Source organism: Lacerta agilis, chromosome Z, assembly GCF_009819535.1.
Source record: "Lacerta agilis isolate rLacAgi1 chromosome Z, rLacAgi1.pri, whole genome shotgun sequence".
In the NCBI taxonomy this organism is placed as follows: Eukaryota; Metazoa; Chordata; class Lepidosauria; order Squamata; family Lacertidae; genus Lacerta; species Lacerta agilis.
The window spans coordinates 25,591,798-25,612,009 of NC_046331.1; the positions used below are offsets into that span (position 1 = coordinate 25,591,798).

The 20,212-nt window shown below is 41.2% G+C and overlaps 1 protein-coding gene across 14 annotated transcripts in view; it reads left to right on the plus strand.

Annotated features, from left to right (window-relative positions):
- TENM1 (teneurin transmembrane protein 1) overlaps nucleotides 1-20,212 on the plus strand; it is a 379,169-nt gene that overhangs the window by 221,075 nt on the left and 137,882 nt on the right. For 8 of the 14 annotated variants that reach the window (XM_033137208.1, XM_033137217.1, XM_033137214.1 and 5 more), the window contains 6 exons: nucleotides 2,018-2,170; nucleotides 7,080-7,285; nucleotides 9,599-9,809; nucleotides 10,972-11,073; nucleotides 12,557-12,751; nucleotides 14,634-14,834. In XM_033137208.1, the coding sequence (XP_032993099.1) occupies nucleotides 2,018-2,170; nucleotides 7,080-7,285; nucleotides 9,599-9,809; nucleotides 10,972-11,073; nucleotides 12,557-12,751; nucleotides 14,634-14,834 (1,068 nt within the window). The remainder of the gene's footprint in view (nucleotides 1-2,017; nucleotides 2,171-7,079; nucleotides 7,286-9,598; nucleotides 9,810-10,971; nucleotides 11,074-12,556; nucleotides 12,752-14,633; nucleotides 14,835-20,212) is intronic. The other 6 variants (XM_033137213.1, XM_033137216.1, XM_033137220.1 and 3 more) reach the window with 3 other exon arrangements.

A 20,212-nucleotide genomic window follows, 5' to 3' on the forward strand; every position in this document is an offset into this window, starting at 1 on the left:
TCCAGGATTCTCCATTCCATTCCCTCTCAGCTTATTGCAGTAAACAAACCTATCAGTCTGCCTCTGCTGTGAAATGAAATGGTTTGCAGAACAAGTCATCTCCTGGGTTAGCTTGGCATGGCAACATTCATTCTTTTGTTGTTTTTCATTTGCTGGCTTCAACCAGCTAGTCATATTTATTCTTCTTCAAGGACAAATCAGAGAAGCATAGACTGTTATTCTGTGTCAGTACTGAAACTAAATAAATTCATCATAATGAACAACTTCGCATAGGGCTGGACTTGAGGATCATTCTGGATACACACATACCGTACTTTTTTCTTTAAAAATGTTTAGGGGTACTCTCATTTTCCTACTCATATTAAAATACTGCCCCTCAATGAGGCCAAACTTAGATTCACAAAATGTTTAGAGGTATGCATACCTCTGCGTCCCCCCAGGAAAAAAAACCCCAACACTGCCAGAATTGCAATTCTTGAAGCCAGGATATTTCAGTGACCACTTTCTCTCAGAGCCTTTTGGACTCAAGAACTGTTAATTTGGGTGAGATTTCTTGTGGGAATTACACACACACCCTCCTCTCCACCTCACATTTTCCAGACATATTGACATGGAGAAGCAGCAGCAACATTCAGCTTGGAACTAGGCAGCCTTTGGATAAATGGGTTTGTTGTGTGCCAGTATACCCAGAATCATCTGAAATTAATAGCCTTAGGAAGACAGCTTTCAAGGGTTCTGTATTCTGCAAAAAGTAGCCAAAATAATACCTTTACCCAAGCTGTATCTGAAGGAGTGTGCATGCACACGATAGCTCATACCAAAAACAAACTTAGTTGGTCTCTAAGGTGCTACTGAAGGAATTTTTTATTTTGTTTTGACCTTTACCCAAGGATAAGGGATAAATTCCATCAGTTTGCATTTAAAGGTAAACCTACCTAATTCACATTTTCTGAAACTATAAGAGACCTGTAACACAGCCATCCTTTGAAATTCAAACATTTCTGAGCTGTGCAATTTTCCAACCAAGTAATGTGTACCAAAATGCACATATTTGTGAAAATAACATACAAATAACCTACATTGTTTTAGGAATAAATTGATTTGCAAAAAAATGTGTATTAGGCAAAATTTAATACAAACACGTGCATATTAGGATAAATTTGCACTGAAATAGCAATGAATTCTCGTGAGGACTTATTTATTATTTTAATAAATGTCAAACTGACATGGAAAAGGAGAACCACAGGCTGGAAAACTTACCGGTAATTTACCTTTACCTTTACCTTACCGATAAACCTATATGCATGCATTTTTTAAAAGGTGGTTACATTTCCCACTCTAATTCTGAACATTTTAATCAGTTTACTGCAGGATGAAAGTGCAGATTCTGCTTCTACTGTTTAAACCAGGGCCGGGATTTGAAGCTCAGAAGCTTTAGAAAAGAGAACACTGCTTAACCCTTCTCTTGCCTCTTATTGTCCCCGATTCCAAACCTATGTTTTAGATGTTGGCAGGAGAGTTACTTGTACAAGGGAGTGGTAGTGAGGAGAGAAGTAGTGGGTGATGGGAGGGTTAAGCATCCTTCCTCCACTCCTCCCCAAACCTTTTTACTGCATACTATGCCCTACTAGCTTCAATTTGCATAGGCGAAACAGCTTCCAGGTTTGAAAAGGTTGCAGTAGAGTGTGTAATTTCACCCACACATTCAGCATTACAACTTTCCATGCAATATATAACTTACAAAGCCTTTGTCCCTTGAATTGCAAGCATTTTTGTTAATTGCCAAGGAAATTCATCATCTAGTATTGGCTGATCTCCAAAAGAAAAGTGTGGAAACTAATTAAACATTTAGTTTAAGGTGAAATTAGCATACTTAGAATTCCAATTTATTCCAAACACAATAATTGACTTCTGCAAAAAGCTTCCCCACTACCTTTTTTTCTTCATGTAATAAAGGTGGGCATAAATTAATTGTGCGTCTTTTTTCTTCTTCTCCTCTCACCCTCTCGTTTAACAGCAGTACATTTATTTGGCCTAACTTGGCAGCTACAGCCTGTTGAAGGGCAGCTTTATGAAAATGGAGTCAGTAAAGGAAGCAAAGGCACAGAGTTCCTGGACACAACTTACTCACCCATCGGAGGGAAAGGTTCTGATAAAACAGAAAGAAAAGGTACACCCCTTTCTCTTTCAAATGCTTAAGTCAGAGGTCACAAACATGATGACACTGAAGTCTTCCCCTCGTACCCACGAAGCCTCTGCATCTTCTCCCCTCACTGCCCCCCTTGGTCATGAGGCGGTAAGGGTGGTTACTTCTTTCTCCCTTGAAAAATGCATAGAGCTGAAGGAGGAAATTGGAAAAGTGATACTCTTCAATGTTCCATTTCAGCTCTTTGAGCTTTTAAAAGCTCAGATTAATTCTACTGTATCCCACTTTTAACCAGATTCCTTGGAAAAGCTACTTGCATGTCTGCTCGCTTTGTTGCTTTCTGTCTTTAGGGCAGGGTGGCAGAGGGACTGATTGGGGAAAGGGAAGGAGAAGGAACCAGGGGAAGTGGCACTTACAACATGAAAAATTCCAATTGGCCTAAAGAGTTTGTTGACTCCTTGTTTAAGCTATTGACATTGCTTTTCTAGTTCTACACAATACTATTACCGAACTGAGGCAGTCAGCTATACAGCTGTTCTAGACTGTGCTTAGCAATAAAAGTTGCTCTGCTAGGCATCCGTTTTGACCTTGACTCTTCTAGGAAATAACTTGACAGCTTGTGTTCCTTCATAGCACAGAAAGGGTATCAGAGGGAAATGAGCATAGATTATTTTTTTGCTGTTTTGCTTAATTTACCCAAACTGTTACTGGAGAGGTATCATGGTTGTGGAACTCTAACTCTATTTATGGAAAGCACAGTGGTTGCCAAATTCTCTTCCCAGGGACTCAGAGAATCTGATCGGTCTTTCAAAGGAGCTTGGTGGCACTTGTATCTTGCACCAAGTCTTGAGCATCATTTATCATTATGTGCTAGTTTACACATTTAGCTGAATAGAGCAGAGAAGCTTTTTTCAGGATGCTATCAAATCAGACTGGTGATGGTGGAAAGGGAATTGACATGTTTGAATGGTCCCCCATCATGGGAGGAATAAGTACTCATTAATGAGAAATTATGATGGCAATCAAATTTTGCACATCGACAGAGGCTGGTTCCTTTAAGGTGGCATTTCAGAACACTCTGGCATGTGGTTATGTTAGTATTTTAATAGGTTGCACTATGATTAAAAAATCGAGACATCCTATTGATGGCTGGTGCTTAGCAGGGAAGCATAATGAGATTGATTGTTTCAGGAATCAGTGATGATCTGCACACAGGCACTTCACTGGGAGGATAATTGGTGCTTTGCTGCTCAGATTTTCAATTTCTTGAAGCCATGAGCAATCAGTGATTAGGAGTCTGTCTTTGCTGTCAGTATGCTCAAAAATGATGTAAAACGCAGGAAAACGCATTTATAGTAGGAATACATTTTAAAACTTTATTTTATATAAGGTGCATTGAAGTGAACAGGAAAATGTCAAGAGAATAATAAGCATTGCTGTTTTGGAAAGCTCATCACTTGACAAAAGAGAAGCTTCTTGAAATACCAGACACAGAACCCAATTTTATGCAAGCATGGAAGACCACCTGCTCTGCATACAGAAGGTCCCAGGTTTAATCCTTAGTATGTTGTGGCGCCTTCTAGATGTTGTTGGACTCAAGCTCACACCAGGCCTAACCAGCACAGCCAATGGTTAGTGATGATGAGAACTGTAGTCCACCAATATGTGGAGGGTACCACATTGGCTAGTGTAGACCATGCTGAGCTAGATAGTGAAATAATCAGACACAGTATAAGGCAACTTCCTAGGTACCTAAGTTTACTTTGAAGTAAATCCTACTGAGTTCATTGAGGCTTACTCCCAAGTCAGTGTAGTTATGGTTTTAGACTATGGCTGTGATCCTATGAGCATCTATTTGACAATAAGTCTAATTTAACTCAGTGGGACTTCCTTCTAAATAAACTTGCATAAGATTGGGATCCATGTCTGATAAACCTACTAACCATGCTGTTCCATTTCCCACAGTAATACCCATGGCAAGCAAGCAAGCAAACAAACAACTAATTAATGCTTGAGAAGCTTATTGTGTGTAAACATTCTGAATTCTATCCATTGTGATAAAAAAAGAGCTTCCCACTCTTTTGTCTTTGGGAAGTTAAAGCTAAATTATTCAGGGTGTTGTGTTGCCTTCCAATATCCATGCATTTACAGCAGGACTGAGAAACCTGTGGACCTCAGATGGTTGCTGGACTCCACCCCTACTACACCTGACCATTGCCCAAGATAGATGAAGTTGATAGAATTTGGAGTGTGGTGACATATGGAATGCCACTGGTTCCTCAGCTCTCCTAGATAGGCATTCTCTGGATGCTGTAAAGTAAAATAAAAAACTCCGGTTATCAAATGAGACAACGAATGTGAGCTGTGAATAACAGCTTGAGGTTGAAATTTGAGTAGCTCTGAGATAGCAGGTAAAGGTAAAGAACCCCTGGACGGTTAATTCCAGTCAAACTTGACTATGGGGTGTGGCACTCATCTCCGCTTTCAGGCCAAGGGAGCCAGCATTTGTCCACAGACAGCTTTCCGTGTCATGTGACCAGCATTACTAAACCACTTATGGTGCAACAAAACACAATGACAGAAGCCAGAGCACACAGAAACGCTGTTTACCTTCCCACCACAGCAATACCTGTTTGTCTTCTTGCACTAGTATGCTTTCGAACTGCTAGGTTGGAAGGAGCTAGGACAGAGCAACAGGAGCTCACCCCGTCATGGGGATTCGAACCACCGACCTTCCGATCAGCAAGCCTAAGAAGCTCCGTGGTTTAGACCACATCACCACCAACTCCTTTTCTGAGATAGAAGTAATGGGTGGTCATTTCTTTACTTAGTTTTTCCTCATTCTGGGCCTCAGCAATGTAAATCAATAAAGAAGAACAGAGCAGGGAGGCGGCTTGCTTTGAAATGAGTTGGAACTTTCTGAGCTTTGGTGAGGGGAGCTTGACCTGAGAAGGAGAAGTAGGTAGCATGTGGCAAAGAGCAGCCATCAGCCCGACCAGTAGCAACTGATGTGCAGAGTGTCTTTATGCTGAGGTTCATGGGGGCTTCTTTGAACTCAAGCAGGGCCAGCCCTACTATAGGGCAGTGTGTGTAAATGGTAAAGAGGATGAAGGCACTTTTGATTACATACTGTAAACCAGCTCATAGATTTATGCATTTTACTTTACAGTTATAGAGTAGAAAAACTTGCCACAAGTGGGTGAATGATGGACAGTTCTGCTAAGAAGGAACCATTTCCATAACAGCATCATGTCATGCCTGAATAATATCACCTGATACTACAATATATTGTTTCATCTCCCAGCAGAACAGCAGATCTTTAAACTTTCATTTTAGAAAGTAAGGTAGTTACAATCTCATTTAAAGGCCGTCAACACTGACCAACATTACCATTACTGTTAAACACATTGTTTTGTTCTTGACCTTAGAGTTATTGTACTAAAACAATGCAATTGACTCTTCATACTTAATGTCAATAGCATAAGAAAATATGTTTTTGCATTTTGCTTAATGTTATGGATAATGGCTTGTAAAAAGTTTGCTTCAAGTCAGTATCTCGCTTTCCCCCTTTGAGTCATGTCTTTTAGATTATGATTCTGTAAGCAGGGACTGTCCTGTTTTAACTGATTTTATCCCAGCCATTCTGCAAGCCTTCTTGGCTGAGCACTGGGTTACGAATACTCTAAAATTTACAAACCAAGGAAATGAATAAATCTGAAAGGTCTTTAAAGCTGAAGAATGATGAATGCTACTGCTTTTCTTATGGTTTAATTGCAGTCCAAAGTCTATTAGGTTGCAAGTCTGTAGGCAGCCCATAGACATTACTTAATTATAGTGTTACGAGTTTGTGGGTGCCAAAACACTATAATGCTTGGATTCAGCATGTGTTAGAATTTAATTAAGGCTTGGTGTGCTAAAATGTGTGCTAGTCTTAATATATAAGCCAGGCTAGTTTTCTGATGAGGTATTAACCTGGGGTGATAAGCTATTAAGAAAACAAAGGCGATGGGCCATTAAGAAAGCAATGATCAAAGGAGGATCAGTACTAGTTGGCAAATGGGTGGGGCCCCTCCCTCAACAGATAGAGCAATGTGAGTTAGAAACTTAGAGTAGACTTAGGAGTTATGTAGCAGAGAACCAAAGCAGCAGGCAGAGCACAATGTTTGATGTCTGTTTGAATCCAAGGCTGCACCTATGGAAGAAGCAAGGCCCTATTGGGGCGTTAATGCTGCAAAGCCCTGCATCATAGGCTCAGGTTGTATATATGTGTCAATAAACCATATATCCTAAAGACAACACAGTCTTCACTGTGCCACATTTCCAGAAGGAAACAAGGACTCTTGGTGAGAGCCTGGAACCCCTGGAATTTCACACTGCTCAGAGATTGGAGTGGCATAGAATTTCTGTACCACTCAAGATATAAAAATAACAGAGCAGTGTATATTTAAAGGCTTGGACATTTTAATGATAAATGATGATGATGGAATAATTTATCCACGACTTGTTTGGAGCTGTTCACAAATTGACGCTAATTTAAGCCAGATATTTATCCATCTCTTTCAGGCACTTGACAGGCTCAGCTGCTTAGGAATATGAGTTATTTCAGATTTGATGAAAAAATGAGGTGGGGAGCAACAGAACATACTCTTGACTTCTCTGTTACATCCAGACTGTCCACTTTGTTAGGTTTGCTTGGCCGTCCTCAGACAGATGTTGAAAGCATGATAGGAAAAGCAGTTGGAGAGGACTTGGGATTCTGGTCCTCTTCTCCCCAGCATACACTGAACGCCTCTGAGAAATTCTTAAAGGGATGGGAATAGTTGAGCACATTCCTCAAACTCTTTTGGACAGAGTTGAGCATGTTCCTCAAACTGTTCTTCTCATGCTTTTTAAATGACAGCAGACTCTTTCTTCCTCTTCTTTGTTTCTGGAGAAATAGTGTTTCAGAAAGGACAGGCAATAGACACGGGCGAAATTGAAATTGGAGTTCAAGTGATTCAAGCCATTCTTCCAGGCCTCTTCTGGCGTTTCCAGATTATGATCCATCACCCAATGTACCTGAAATTTAATGTTTCTCTGGCAAAGGACTCACTTTTCGGGATATATGGGAGACGCAATATTCCCCCTACTCACACACAGGTATTTACTTACTTACTTACTTACTTACTTACTTACTTACTTACTTACTGTAAAAGTTAGCTATTTCAGAAATATATGGTGTTCACTATTAAACTGACTGCTGTTAACTTTCCTTCTTAACCTCCCTTGACAAATACATTCCTTTATCAATTTAGGCAAAGAGAAGAAAGTACTCAGTTTTTTGTTATTTTTGTAAAAATCACAAAAGATCACCAAGCATATAGATGATGTCCCACAATGATTTTTTTTTTAATGTCAGCAACCTGATTTGCCAACCCTTGCAAGACACAAGGTGCAGAGGTGACAAAGGAACTACTCTGTTTGTTGGCAGGCAGGAGTGATAGAAATGAAAACATCCAACAGAAGCAAAATCAGTGGCTGTAAATCCAATGGTAGCAGCAGTGGGGTAAATTTGGGGGGAACGAGCTGTAAAGACCTATGAGAGCTATGTGTAGTGCACCAGCTGCACAGCACTGAAATACAGAGACATCTTGCACTGCAGGGTGTTGGACTAGATTACCCTCAGGGTCCCTTCCAATTCTACAGTTCTATCATTTATGATTCTCCATTTAGGAACATGGAATATTCTCCCCAGAGGTGTACTGCCATAAGTACATGCCCTAACCACTGCACAGCCGCTTTTTGATAGCTGGAGGAAGTCCTTTCAGAAAGAACGGCTTTGCCTCTTATTGCAACATTTACTCAGTTTTCCAGTTGCTCGTAGAAAAATTACCTCCTCATGCATGAATTGTCCAGTCTACTGAGCGTGTTCTTTCATCCTTAATGGGGTCATGGACCCCACTTTGCAAACTCTGTTCCATGCATAATGGCATTATTTGTACTTAACAGGACTGTGGGACTGAAAGGAAACTGGACACTGCATAGTACCGCTCTGGTCCCACACAGAGTCCTTGTTCCCAAGTTGCAGAAGAACAGGAATTTGCAGAAGAATTCTTTCCAAAGGCTTTAATTTTGAGATTGGTGTGATACATATACAGATTGCTGTAACAAACAAAAACAATATCCCCTAGTTTAAAAGGCCATAGATAGGCTAATTAAAAAAAAGGCCTGGGAAAAGAGGAAAGTTTTTGCCTGGCACCTAAATATATGTAAGTGTGGATGAGGGTGCCAGGCGAGCCTCCCTGGGGTGAGCACTCACAAAGTGGAAGCCACCGCAAAAAACAACAACAACAACAACCGCCTGTTCTTGTGTTCCCACCCTCCAGACTTCTTGTGGAGGAGGCACACGAAGAACAACCTGAGATGGTGAGTGCAGGGTCCAAGTTGGTTCATATCAGGAGAGGCGGTCTAATGGGAAAGGGGGAAATACTCTCCCTACATACTTTTCCACAGCATGCATAATTTTATAAACCTCTAATATGTTCCCCCACTTATTTGCCTTTTTCTTGGAATCTTTGCTTGGCCATGGTGTGTTATGTATGTGGGGGGAGAGAAGAGGGAATTGTCAGCATAGCACTGTCTACTTTTCAAGATCTCAGGTAAGAATCTTACCATGGTGGTTGTTTGAGATTGGTGACGCCTGGGATTGAACCTGGGACCTTCTGCATGGAAAGCATGGGCTCTGTTGCTGAGCTGTAGCTGCCCCCTAAAGATGGGAATGTGTTACTTTACTCAGATCTCTGTGTTTGATAGCAAGCTCAGAAGCTCACCCTAAAGAGTGTTGCTTATTTACTAAGTGCAATTACCTACAGTTTGAGCACAAACCTGACAGCCAGTTAAAGCACTTGTTCAAGTTCTTGTAATTACATCCATCCTTTTTTCCAGTTAGATCATTGGTGTTGCATTTACAGAGAACACTAAAATAGCTTTTTAATTACCCAGTGAAACCTCCCCCAATCTGTTGCCCACAAAATACTTTGGACTGCAACTCTCATCAGCCATTTCCAGCATGCCCAATGGTCAGGTATGATGGGAGCTGTAGCCCAACCATACCTGGAAGCAGTGCTTTTTTTCTAGGGGGCACTCAAGGGTACGCAGTACCAACACCTCTATTTTGGGTTGTTAAAAAGTGTGACACTTACTGTAACTACTTCATGGTGAGTACCGACACCTATTTTTCTAGAAAAAAAGCACTGCCTGGAAGGCACCTGGTTGTGCGGAAACTGATCGGGGGCAGGGAGACATATTGTTTTGTAAAGTTCCTGTTTGGTTTTACAACCAAATTGAGAACAAAAAAACTATGTTGGTTTTAGAAATAACTTTGAAGGGTCAAAAGCAGCTAACACACACACACAACCATGCATATAAAGACAAGATTCTATCTAATCATGTTTTTTATTGTTGCTGTTTCAGTTTGATTTTGTGAAACTGATGGATGGGAAACAGTTAATTAAGCCAGAATCAAGACATTCTGATGAATCTCAGCATGCTCCTAGGAATCTGATCTTAATGTCCTTGCAAGAAACTGGTTTCATAGAATATATGGACCAGGGAACTTGGCACTTGGCATTTTACAATGATGGCAAGAAAATGGAGCAAGTGCAAGTGTTGACAACAGCAATTGGTAAGACCACTTGGTTTTGTCTTCCTCCTCTTTCTAATGAAGGCTTTCATAGATTATTGAGCCATTTCTTGTATCTGACATATATGATGATAAATATTAAATAGGTGCCTTTATTCTAGGAAGGAAGCAAGGGTGGTTTAGGGGTGGGTCAGTTCTGAAGCATAAACAATACAAGCTGAACTAAATTGGTGGTGAGGGGGATGCTAATTAAAAGCCGCATTCTGATTTTTCTTGTTGAAATGAGTGGTGAAATATTATTATTATTATTATTATTATTAACTTACTAATTGCTTTTTTATTTACAAGCTATAACACATAGATTAAAACCAGCATAAAACTAAAACAGAGTAACATCTGAAACCCACTCAAGTTTCATTTTTTTTAAAGGAAAATAAAATCCTTAAAAATGACATTCCTTCTGTTAAATGTTATAAATCAGGAGTATTCTTCAAGAATATTCTCCATCAAGAACCAATCGGTTGCTTTACAGGATTCAGTTATGTGATTGGCACTTTTGAAGAAAGCTGTGTGCATTGTAGGGCAAATCTGTAAATCCCCTAAAAAATTAAACTCATGTTTACAATATAGCACCAGAGTGATGTGTTTGGTATCTTGAATGCATTTGCTTTTCCAGGTCAAATTCCATCACTGATTGCCCCGAAATGTGTTTTTTTTGGGGGGGAGGGGGGCCTAAAACTTACAGAAGTAGGATGTTTATCTGAAATATACAAATGACAGACATTGGAATGCTCAACAAAATGTACTATAAATCTCTTATTTTAAACAAAACCATGAAATGATGAAGAGACAGATTTGAAGTGCAATGGGGGTTACTCAATGAATACAGTACTTAGAATCTTCAGGTGCTTTACACAGTAGGGAATTTAATATGAATGCTCATCATAAAAACTTCGCATTGTATTGTAGAATGAAATACCTATTGTTGTTCTAAACTGTCAAGGCCGAACCTAATACATAATAAGTTGTTTGAACCGATGTTTTATTTCAGGTTGTGTATGAATACAGTGAATGTAATTGGTTCCCCACTCATCTGAAGGTTGAGTAATACCATTTGAATGGTTGTGCTGCATGGTCGCCTCTCATTTCAGAAGTGGTTCGTTCACTTTGTTGTTATGCTTTTATTTTCTCTTTGTATGAACAGAAGTCATGGATGACTGCTCCACTAACTGCAATGGGAATGGAGAATGCATTTCTGGGCACTGCCACTGTTTTCCAGGATTCCTTGGTCCAGATTGTGCAAGAGGTAGGGATTTCTCATTTATATATTTGAAGTAGAAGAAAAGGCAAATAAATAAATAAATAAATATCAATTTTCTCAGCTTGTAGCTTCAGCAATGAAGCAGCTCAGAGAAAGGGCTTAGGTGCTGGAGGCTCCAGTTGTTCCTGGCCCTCAATCAAGTCTAGATCCATGCAGGTGTTTCTATGCATTTCTCCCTCCTCCCATGTTGCTTCACATGCAACTAGTTGGACTCATTGGCAGGCAGCTCTGTACTTCCTGCCTGACTTGCTGTTTCCTCTGTTCCTCTAGCTCTAGGGCATGGGTAGGCAAACTAAGGCCTGGGGGCCGGATCTGGCCCAATCGCCTTCTAAATCCAGCCCACAGACAGTCCAGGAATCAGCATGTTTTTACATGAAAATGCACCTCTGGATTATTTGTGGGGACTGCCTGGTGTTTTTACATGAGTAGAATGTGTGCTTTTATTTAAAATGCACCTCTGGATTATTTGTGGGGACTGCCTGGTGTTTTTACATGAGTAGAATGTGTGCTTTTATTTAAAATGCACCTCTGGGCTATTTGTGGGGCATAGGAATTTGTTCATTTCCCCCAAAAAAATATAGTCCGGCCCCCCACAAGGTCTGAGGGACAGTGGACCGGCCCACTGCTGAAAAAGTTTGCTGACCCCTGCTCTAGGGGATATGGAGGCAGAAATCCTTCATAATATACCCTTCATGATTTTGAAGCAAACAGTGGACACTTCCACTTCCACTCATCAGCATCAGATGTTTATCAAACATACATTGACACAGTAGTGACTGCATACCAGAAATGATGGGCTGGTCTTTCACATGCACAGGGTACCTCCAAACAATAAATCCAAGCAGCACTCCCCAAAGCCAAGCTAAGTATCTGATACAGACACATCATGACCAGACTGTTAACAGAGAGATAAATTATTCCAGTTTATGGAATAACAGAAATGAGAATAAAATGAAAGATTGGATAGGAAATAGAATGTGAAAAGCTGAAGCAGGTACGCTAAATGGATAGTAAATTTGAGATGAAAAACAGATGATGAAAGACAGCTCAAGGTTTGAGGGGGCCTTCAACAAGATGGGCTCTCAGCTCCAAATAGTGTTGCTCCAGAACATTGAGGGCAATTTTCAGCAGCAGGTGGCTCTCAGACCTATCAGCCTGCCATAGGAATAAGGAGCAGGGCCACCAACTGAGGTGAGCCCTCTTGGGGCTCCCATTGCTGCTCAAGAATACCATGTGTTGGCGCCACAAAGTGTGGGGTGAGGGAGAATCATAGGCTAATAGAATCGTAGAATTGGAAGGGATCTATCTAGTCTAACCTCCTTGCAGTGCAGGAATCTCAACATGCAGTTCCTCATCCAATTTGAAACCATACTGGACCCTGCTTAGCTTTGTAAATGTGCCATCACTTTTATTGCGACACCGAATCCTATATAGATCACTAACACTCAAATATGTTTCTCCTCTACAGACTCCTGCCCGGTGTTATGTAGTGGAAATGGGGAATATGAAAAGGGCCACTGCTTGTGTCGCAATGGGTGGAAAGGGCCTGAGTGTGACGTTCCAGAAGAGCAGTGCATTGACCCCACTTGCTTTGGCCATGGAAAGTGTATCATGGGGATCTGCATTTGTGACCCAGGATATAAAGGAGAGATATGTGAAGAAGGTTTGTGCCTCTTCTTTCTCTTACTGGCTTTCTTTTCAATGGAGCTATAGCTGAGAGGTAGACCTCACATGCTTGGCATGCAGAAGGTCCCAGGTTCAATCCTAAGCATGTCTAAGTGGGGTTGTGAGAACACTAATCTGGAATCCTGGAAAGCCACTGTCAGCCATTGCAGACAATATACTGTGTTGCATAGTCCATTGGTCCAACTAAGCAAAAGGCATCTTTATATGTTCTGCTGAAGTGCCAAGAGTTTAAAGTTAAGAACACATCACTCTGCAAATCCAATGCCCACAAAAGAAATCCTGTTTCCTCTACCACCTCCACCAATAATACTTTATCTTTCAGAGGAATGGCAGAACCTTATTTGTAATGTCAAAGCCTATTTCTCTGTTACAGAGAGATTACAGTAGTGGTACTGACATAGATCAATTGGACATGTCTTAACAACAGAAGCTTGGAGAAGGATATTAGAAATGGCTGATAAATTCTCTTTATGCCTTAACCCTAAAGGAAGCTCAATATAAACTGATGTGCAGATGGTATATGGCACCTCAAAAGCTGAATGGAATCTACAAAATAAACTCAGTTGTTGGAAGTGTGAATACTGATAGATACTTTGTGCATACGTCAGTCATGTCCTTAAGTTGGTAGATACCAGGATGTGCACAGTCACAAGATTTGTTGTGTATCTAGCATTTGGAAGCAGCCTGATAAGTTTCAGATCTGCTGTGTATCATTCTAGTTCAATTTATTATTTGGTTCCAAATTTGAACTGTTAAATCTGAAGCTCTTTTTTGCCTTTATTGATCACAGAAGGGAATCTATTTTAAAAAGCTATAACTCCCCCTCCCCCTTTTCACACAAGTTTATCATGAAATTATCATGAAAAGTTGCCCTTCTAGAGTGGATAACACCTGCTGAATTTCAGGAAGATGGATTCAGCGATTCTCCCACAAGGGCAAACTGAGGTTAGGAAAGTAAAAATCATATCCCCTCCACTGTTTTCTTTTTCTGGGAAATCAGTTTAAAAACCAGGAAATGGCAGAGGCACCCAGAGTAAGAAGGCTGCCAAAGTTCAGAAAAATAGGTCTAGGTGCATGCTCTGCTATTGAACTATGATGCAGGGCCGTCTTTACCATTCAGTGTAGTGGCACGGTGAGCCAGGGTGCCAAGCTGTGGAGGGCGCCAGGTGCTGCATTTCATTGGTGGAGCCAACGCCAGCAGGCGGGCCCAGGCACAGCTGCACCAATTGGCAGCCCTGGCGGGCGGGCCCAGGCATGCACAAAGGGAATGCGGGAGAGTGAGCTTGTGAAGATGGGGGTGCCCAGGAGCTGCCTCCCTTCTCGGAAATAAAAATAAAATAATGGGGCACTGCCAAGGAGGTAATCACATTTTCATGGTCAGTCTTTATTTAGGGAGCCCATCCACTGTCAACCCCGGTGTCCATGGCTGCAACGCCTCTGTGTGCCTGCCTGAGAGTGAGCCTCCCTGGAGTCCCAGGGGACTTCCTTTGAGTAAGACAGGCACACTCCTTCTCCCCTGGCCTCACCCCTCTCTGGCCCTGTTTTGCACTCTCCTTGAGATTTTGCCTGGCTGGAATGTGTCCTTAAACTCTGATAATGCCTCTTGGTTCACTGTATAGAGGCTAGGAGGGGTATGTGAGAGTATGCAGAAACTATACTGCTTTTCAGGGTTAAATTTACCTCTGTTGCTTTACCCACTTTTTCCTCTGACCCCACCTACCACTGTCGTGTGGCCCCTGGAAGGTTTCCCAGTAGGAAATGTGGCCCTCAGTTTTTAAAAATGTTTACACTGATTTATGTTCTTAACAGTTTCCTGCTTTCAGTATTGAATGCTGTTATCTCTTTCCTTTGCTCTTCAGAGGACTGTTTAGATCCTATGTGTTCTGGCCATGGAGTCTGTGTTCAAGGGGAATGTCACTGTTCCATGGGTTGGGGAGGAGTCAGCTGTGAAACATCACTCCCTATCTGCCAAGAACAGTGTTCGGGACATGGCAGTTTTCTTTTGGATACTGGAGTATGCAACTGTGACCCAAAGTGGACAGGTTCTGACTGCTCAACAGGTAGGTAGAGAAAATATCATTCTAATGATTTGACTTGGTTTCTGAAAAGAATAAAGGCTTGGTGTGTAGAGGATGTGTGTGTCATATTTTTTTTCACCACTAAAGTTTGGAGTGCTGCAGAATATGATATGAACTAAAACTCTCAATGTACTTTGTGAGAAAAGACTTATCTTCAAGCTTAGAGGAAGCAAATATTTCCAGGAGAAAACAGAAGGCAAGAGAAGGTGCAGAACATGATAGAATGAGGATAATGTAGATGGTTTCTGAAGCAATTCAGAGCTACGTTTTATCCTCACAACTAGGGATGGGGCACTATTTCCAAATTCAATTTTCAAATGCTCTTTGGAATACCACACTCCCTTTGAAAAAGAGGAGCTTCTTTAAAATATATATATATATATCTCCTGGTGCTTTGATCAGTTACAGACACTGGCTGTTGGACATTCTCCAGAAGATGTGTTTGCTATGAAAGTAGCAGAGTGTTACCATTTTAACTTATGAAACTGCTGTCACCATTGCATGCTACACCTTTCAAAACATTAAGTTAATCCCTGAGAGTCCTCCATCTTACAGAGCATCTGCTAAAACAAAATAAAAAATAAAAAAATTCCTTCCAGTAGCACCTTAGAGACCAACTAAGTTTGTTCTTGGTATGAGCTTTTGTGTGCATGCATGCAATTGCACATGAAAGCTCATACCAAGAACAAACTTAGTTGGTCTCTAAGGTGCTACTGGAAGGATTTTTTTTATTTTTTATTTTGTTTTGACTATGGCAGACCAACATGGCTACCTACCTGTAACCAGAGCATCTGCTAGTTTGAGGAGTGTTCCCTTCCCTTAGAATGGGGAAAAAAGAATGGGAAATAATTATAATATTGACTGCTTTTAATTAGAAAAGACTCTTCTCTGCTGCTTTTGATTTCATTAAGGAAGTCATGAAAGTAAAACCTAAAACTAATTACCTATACACAAGCAAATTGCATTTTTTAAAAAAGTTTTTGAAGCCCTTTTCCTTGCTGATTTGTGTTGTACTTTTGCCTGTAAACTTCTGCACCTCTCTAATCAACTTGTCGGCACTTTATATTGATTTCTAAAGTGGGGGGGGGGGGAATCTGTGATTACTATGCTGGATTATAGGCTTTATTCAATGCACTTTTTTGAGAGCTTGTTGTAGTTGTAGTTGTTGTTGTTGTTGTTGTTGTTCCACAATGGCAACATTGACTGAACAGTGTAATAGCAAACTGAGTGCTCCAAAACCAAGAAATGCATCTTTCCTTTCATCCTGAAATGCAGCATTATTTTTACTCAAACAATACACAGAAAATATGTGGCCAAACTTACAGTGGTTTATCCACTGATGGTTTTCCCCTTTCTAAACTTCTTAAAAAAATCAAAGGCACAGTTCTTCTTCTCTCTGCATGTGGAGAGCAGCATGCAGAAATATGCACTTCAGGGCCAGCCTATCCGTGACACAAAGTGAAGGAACAGCCTTGGGCGGTGGGATCCACAGGGGCAGTACGGCCTACAAGGATTGCATTGCCTGCTGCAATGGCGGCATGTTATTGGGAGATTGGATCTGCTACCTCCTCAGCAGCCCACCTCCACCCCATTGTCACCTCCACAGTGGCTCTTGGTGAATAGGAGACACTGCTGGTCTCCTTCCACCAGAAGGAAATGGTTGGGACTGCCTGGGCTCTCCACCCACCCACCCATTGTGATTCAGAGCAGGCAATTTCATCCCCATGGTGACCTTTGACTCCCAGTTCAACCATCAGATGAGGTTGATTTGATCCCCCTCCCCTTCTTCCCTGATGTAGATCTTCTCACTCCTTCTTCCCTGGTGGCGATATGCCATTTTGCGGTTAGCCTCAGGTGCCAAAATGTCTTGGACCAGTCCTATGGCACTCTAAATTGTCCCATCTCCCCCCCCCCCCGGGTATTCATATGTTGGCACGTAGCAAGGTTGGATGAGGCATTGAGGCAACCCACAAGTGAACCACCTACAACATTAGGGTTGCCATATTTCAAAGAACAAAAAAGAGGACACATTTGCATGTTGAGGTCCCCAAGGCACCCCCCAAGAACTCACACTAGAGACATAATTTTTGTTTGGGTTTTTGGCAATAATTTAGGCCACAACTTTATTAAAATACAAATTATGTGAGTGGTTGCGTAGGCATTGGTTCAGACTAGCTGTCCGCCGGGACAGAGCTGACTTTCGGTCAGCTTCGGGAGAATGCCACCTGGGGAGCGTTAAGGAGGCCGGGAGCAGGGCCCACCCTCTCCCCAAAGGTCCCAGGGGCTCTTGCGTGGCCCTGTCCCCCTACCGGGGTTCGGACAAAAGCATATTGAGCCTCTGGATTCCTTTAACGCAATTCCCTGTACCATCATCATTCTAGAAGGGAGTAACCAACAGAAGAATCAATGCCTAACCGCCAACCTTACAAGTTGTGACTAGTTGCTACTGCAGTAGGCAAAAACCAAATGGCAAAAGCCAATCAGCCAAATGGACAAAATTCCTACTGGGCCCCTGCCCCAAAAGCAGATGACCCCATGACAGGCAGTTGCAAGGTCAAATTCAGAGGCCTAAATAAAGGGAGGGAGGGTGGGTGATCCGAAGCACACAGCCAAGAGGAGGATCTCCCTGCATGCAGGGCAATCTAAAGGACGCTGGGCTGTCCATCACAACATTGATACATTCAATTCCCCTCAGCAACTCGCAGGGACCTATAGGAGCTGTGACCAGCTAGCCAGCCTGCCCAGCTACCAGGGAGGTGTGTTTTCAGCCCCCACCGCAACGCGTGCTCTCACAAGTGAGAACCCGATTTGCCAACTTCTACTTTTAACTGTAAAGGCCTACACCATGAGAGGGGAGGAAGGCAAGCAAACCAATTAAAAACCAGTTAAACTTCACCATTGCCACCAAATGGATCTCTTCAGCCCCACCCTTGCAATCATCCAGTCCTTTAACCTCCAGAACATTATTTTTAAAAAGACAGTCTCAACAAACTTTCTAAACCAAATGAAGTGATAAAGCAATTAGGCACAGTGTAGGAATAAGGTCTCACACATATTTAAATCCAAACAAACTCAACTTTTTACATGAGATGTTTGTAGGGTAACAAGTTAGCCATATGGGAGACTCCTAGTGGTTTCCTGTGGGACAAGCAGGAAAGTCTATTTAAATCACCCTGAAAATGCAATTAATTCGGAAATATATTTCATTGAGATATTACTATGCCTAGATAGGTGTGATTTCCCCAGGCTACATCATTTAAGCACACTGGGAAAATTAACTCTCTCTCCCACCCCTGTATTTACCTAGATTAGATTTCCAAGTATGCCCTCGGAATATCTGACCAGTAATTTAAGGTCTGCCTCTACAAATTGTCTGTCTGTATGCAGATCAGGCTGGGCTGAAGATATCATGCACTATATTCTGTATTGTCCTTTATTAACACCCCTGGGGTGGATTCCTTTCCTCTTTTCAGAATATTCTATAAGTACAGTCAGACATTTTTAAAATTAAAGAACTGCTGGCCAATGAAGCTTGTTACTCAGTTGCTTGAGAAAGTTGTTGACGCTTTTTGACACAAAAACTTGTTGACGGCCAAGGGGACTGTTAACTTTAAAATGGTACAGGGAATCATTTTACATTTTAAGTTTTGATCATTTTCATTTCTGAAAATATATTTTAACTTTTTATTTTATTTTTATTTATTAAATTTGTCATCTGTTTGCACAGGATAACCCAAAGTGATTTACAAACAAACAGGCAATAACCTGACATAGGTGCATTAAAACCAGGAAGAAATACATTAAAAACATTCCACCCACTTCTAAAAGTTAAAGGCCAAATGCCTAGTTACGTTTTTGTCTGGTGCCTGAAGATATCTAATGATGGTGCCAGGTGAGCCTCCTGGATGAATTATTCTGTTTACCTAGCCTTTGTTCAAAAATTGGCATTGGCTAGAAAAATTGCTAATGACTGATGTTTGGAGAAGATTGTGCTTTATAAATTGCCGATCTTCATTCAAAATAACCTATTCAAAAGATACGAAACAATTATGAAGATACTGTTTAAAAATGTAGAGTTGTGGCCCAAGGTTTTGTATCTGAACGTGAAAATTCATAAAATGCCTGTGTTCGTAGATAATTTTATTATTTTCTTCATACGTAAAATGAAAATCTGTAACTTAACGCATATTCTGGTTGATGTATCCTCCTTGAGTGTGGGAATTATATCAATCAAAATGATGAAGTGTTTAGCTTTGGCTTTAGTTTCATATATTGTAAATGTAGAAATTTAGTAATGAGAAAAAAATGTTTCATAGGTCCTTTGGTGACTTAAGTATTTAAAATAATAATCCAAAGTGAATTTTAAGGCTCCTTAAATTGTTATGTATTGAAGTTCTCACCCTAGGCCACTAGGGGTGTTGTGTATATAGTTTCACTCTGCCCACTATGGCTGCAGTTCTCACTCAGGTCCACATGCAAATGAAGGATTGAGATTGCCGTTCACGGATTGGGTAGCTAGAGAGAGTTGTTACTGTTGCAAGTTACTGAGTACTATATAAGCAGGCTGGCTCAGCCCTTCAGCTCAGTTCTATTCCAGCCTGAGAATAAAGAGAGCTGCTTGGATAATCACTGTGTCGTCTGCTATGCCCACCCACTACTTAATATAAATGAATGTAAGGATGATCAACTTATTTATCTTCTTTTGCCGCGGGGGGGGGGGGTGTGCAGGGACCAAACCAAAAATTATTCAGTCAATTTTTGTCCTATTGATATAAAATTTATTGTCTTCCAGAATTCAGAATGTTTGTGAAATAATTCTGGAAGCAAGACTTAAACGTGTACTTCTTGTACAAACATGTTGGAACAGAAATCAACTTTGAGATGACCCCTCCCCCCCCCCCCCCCGTTCTTTGAAAATATGATTTATAATGAATTTTTATAGGTATAAAACGAAGTAAATTTCCCTAAGGATACAGCACAGACATATTGTGAAACGACAAGAGTATAATTATTATTCAGCATGAGAGAGGATCATTATTCTTTGAAACAGGCCCAGTGTCATGATCAGGCAAATGCTAGGGTCCCAGAGGGTGCCCCACTGCTGACTCCAGCATCCCTGTAACTTTTACATTTTATTTTAATAGGACCTGGGGCTGATTGGAGAAGAGCCTCTGCCATCTTCATTTCTGCCTTACACTCCTGGGCCTCACCCTCAATGCAGCAGGCCTAAATATCTCTGTAAATAATGGCTGAACTGCTCAATAATTAGCATGTCAAAGCACTACATTATATCAGCACAGCAAGGAAGATGGCAGAACATATGAACTGAGCATCACAGTACCCAGGCCAGCCCACACATG